This window comes from Coffea arabica, chromosome 11e (assembly GCF_036785885.1).
Source record: "Coffea arabica cultivar ET-39 chromosome 11e, Coffea Arabica ET-39 HiFi, whole genome shotgun sequence".
Classification (NCBI taxonomy): Eukaryota; Viridiplantae; Streptophyta; class Magnoliopsida; order Gentianales; family Rubiaceae; genus Coffea; species Coffea arabica.
The window spans coordinates 27,789,769-27,792,421 of NC_092331.1; the positions used below are offsets into that span (position 1 = coordinate 27,789,769).

The 2,653-nt window shown below is 38.2% G+C and overlaps 1 protein-coding gene across 1 annotated transcript; it reads right to left on the reverse strand.

Annotated features, from left to right (window-relative positions):
* Positions 1 to 1,824: 1,824 nt before the first annotated feature.
* Positions 1,825 to 2,379, reverse strand: LOC140021248 (uncharacterized). The gene has a single exon (XM_072072014.1). The coding sequence runs from the start codon at positions 2,377 to 2,379 to the stop codon at positions 1,825 to 1,827; it is 555 nt and encodes a 184-aa protein (XP_071928115.1).
* Between the last annotated feature and the right edge of the window lie 274 nt (positions 2,380 to 2,653).

Here is a 2,653-nt window from a genome sequence, read left to right on the forward strand (position 1 = left end):
ACCATCATCCATGGCCAACCAATATAAAACATATAAAACAGAAAAATCATGAATAAATAGAAAAATTCACCAATCTCAACCAAATGTCATGAAATAACACCTAAAACCATCTCTTTAACTCACATAAGCCACTAATTACACATTATTGAGAAGAAAAGAGAGGTTCCTTAGCTACTCACCTTACCAACTCAAGAAAGGAAGCACTTAGCACCTTGGTCTTCCAAACCACTTCACAACCAACCTTACTACCACTAAACTAAAGGTTTTTATGGAGGAAATCCAAGTTTAATCGGTTGAACTGGAAGATTGAACAAGATTGGAGGCAAGAAAGTTGGGAGTTTTCTCTTCTTTTCTTTTGAAGATGGCCGGCCAAGGAAGTGTAGACACCAAATTTTTACTTATTTCATTTTTTGTTTTATTCATAATTATTTTTAATTTTTAATTATTAATCTCGTGGTTTTGAGTTAAACATTTTTTTTAGCCTATTAGGTACTAAATTTATTTATTTAGCTCTAAATGTTATTATTTTATTTTATTATTGATTTCTTGCTTAATTAGTCGCTTAATTTTTATTTTTATTTTTTAGATATCTTATTTTTTTAAAACTTTATTGGAAAAGAAATTATTCACAAAAATATGCTTTAATTTTTTAGACTTAATTTATGGAAATTTGTTGCAAGTTAACTTCATTTATAAATTAACGCTGCTTGTTTTCTTAAATTAATTGAATTTCAGTCAAAAAATAAAAGGAAAAATCACCAATGAAACACAAAGCTTTTTAGCATTTTATTACCTTTTAGTTGTTTTTTTTTATTTCCATTTTTTACTTTATTATTTCAAAAAAAAAAAAGGAAGCAAGCTCACACTTGCGTGAGCCACACCGGATCCAAGCCTTTTTCCATATTACATTTCCGGCAGAAAAAATGAAAACGCTGAGTACAGAAGATGGCAGCTGTATTTTTTTTTCCAACTATTTATCCTCACTTTTCTTTCATTTCTTACCTCCGTTAAATTATCCTAGTACAAGCCATCTGGCTTAATCTATAAACCTCACTGTTTGGGCATCAAGAACCATCAGATGGTTCTCCAAATGCCGGTGGCTTCATCCAAACCATTGCTCAAAGGGTTTTAGTTTCGGGTGTGCCATATAAAAGCTAAGGAAGGGTTTAAGAGAGGAGGGGATATGATAGCTAGAGGGGTATGACGGTGGAAAGAAAGAAAAAGCAAAAGGGAAGAACTTGGTGGGCGGCGAAGTGAAGAGGGAAGGAGAGAATCTGTCGGGGGGACAATTAGAGTGACGGCGGAGTAGAGCAAAAAATAGGGGAGCTTTGTCTGAAAAAAAAAAAGAAAAACAGAGGGGAGCTAATAGAGGAGAGGGTTTTTTGACGGCTGAATGAAGGAGGAGGTTTTAGCAGAAAGGTTTTAGAGTGATTGGGTTGGCAGCAGAAAGGGGGACGACTGATGAAAGTGAGAGGTTGGCGGCTGGGTAGAGAGAGCCGAGAGTGAAACAGAGAGAGAGAGGAAGGTAGAGGAATCAAGTGACTACCGAGGGAGAAAGGGAAACGAGAAAGAGCAAGAAGGAAAGGGCTGAACAAGGCAGAGAAATCAGATTGGAGCTCCAAGTTGCAGTTTTCCAGCGCTGGGCATTCCGTGGTAGAATCATCTTCATCAGTTCTGAGTTTGGGACGTCTAGCCTAGGATCTCTTGTGATTGTTCAACCTTACAAGTGACCAAAGTTAAAGGTAATCCCTTTTTGCCTTATATCTTTCTACTAAATTCGTACAAAATAGAACAAAATGCCTTCAATATCACATAATATTGAAATCAAAGGCTAACCGGGATCTCATAACCTCCCATTCTTAGAGCAATTTCGTCCTCGAAATTAATACCTTTGTTTGTGAACAAAGAAGGATATTCCTTCTGCATGTCTTCCTCTACTTCCCAGGTGGCTTCCTCCACATCATGATTTTTCCATAAAATCTTTACCAAAGATATCTGTTTATTTCTTAGTTCTTTCACCTTTTGATCCAAAATTTGTACCGGTTGTTCTCTATAGGTGAGGGTTTCATCTAACTCGACGTCCTCTGTGTGTAGGATGTGTGCGGGATCTGGATAATACTTCTTCAATAACGAGACGTGGAAGACATTGTGGATTCGGGACATTTTAACAGGTAACTCTAACTGATACGCCACTGTCCCGACTCGGCTTTGAATCCTATATGGCCCTATATATCGAGGCTTCAACTTCTTCCCTTTCTTGGCCGCAATTGCTCCTCGGAGTGGTGTTACCTTGAGAAATACCATGTCTCCCTCTTCGAACTCCAGATCCTTTCTTCGGTGATCGGCGTAACCCTTTTGCCGACTCTGAGCCGTCTGCATTCTCTGGCGAATAATTTTAACTTTCTCTACTGCTTCTACTATCCATGGCACCGTAGTTGAATCCAAGATCTTTCTTTCCCGACTTCATTCCAAAAGATCGGTGAGCGACACTTACGTCCATATAGTGCTTCATACGGTGCCATTTGCATGGAGGAGTGGTAACTATTATTGTATGCGAATTCTATCAATGTGAGGTGTTGGCTCCAATTTCCCCCAAAGTCCATTACACACGCTCGGAGCATATCCTCAAGAGTTTGTATCGTTCGCTCCGATT

Coding starts and splice junctions, on each gene's coding strand:
- LOC140021248 (XM_072072014.1), bottom strand. CDS start 2,379: ATGCAGACGGCTCAGAGTCGGCAAAAGGGTTACGCCGATCACCGAAGA.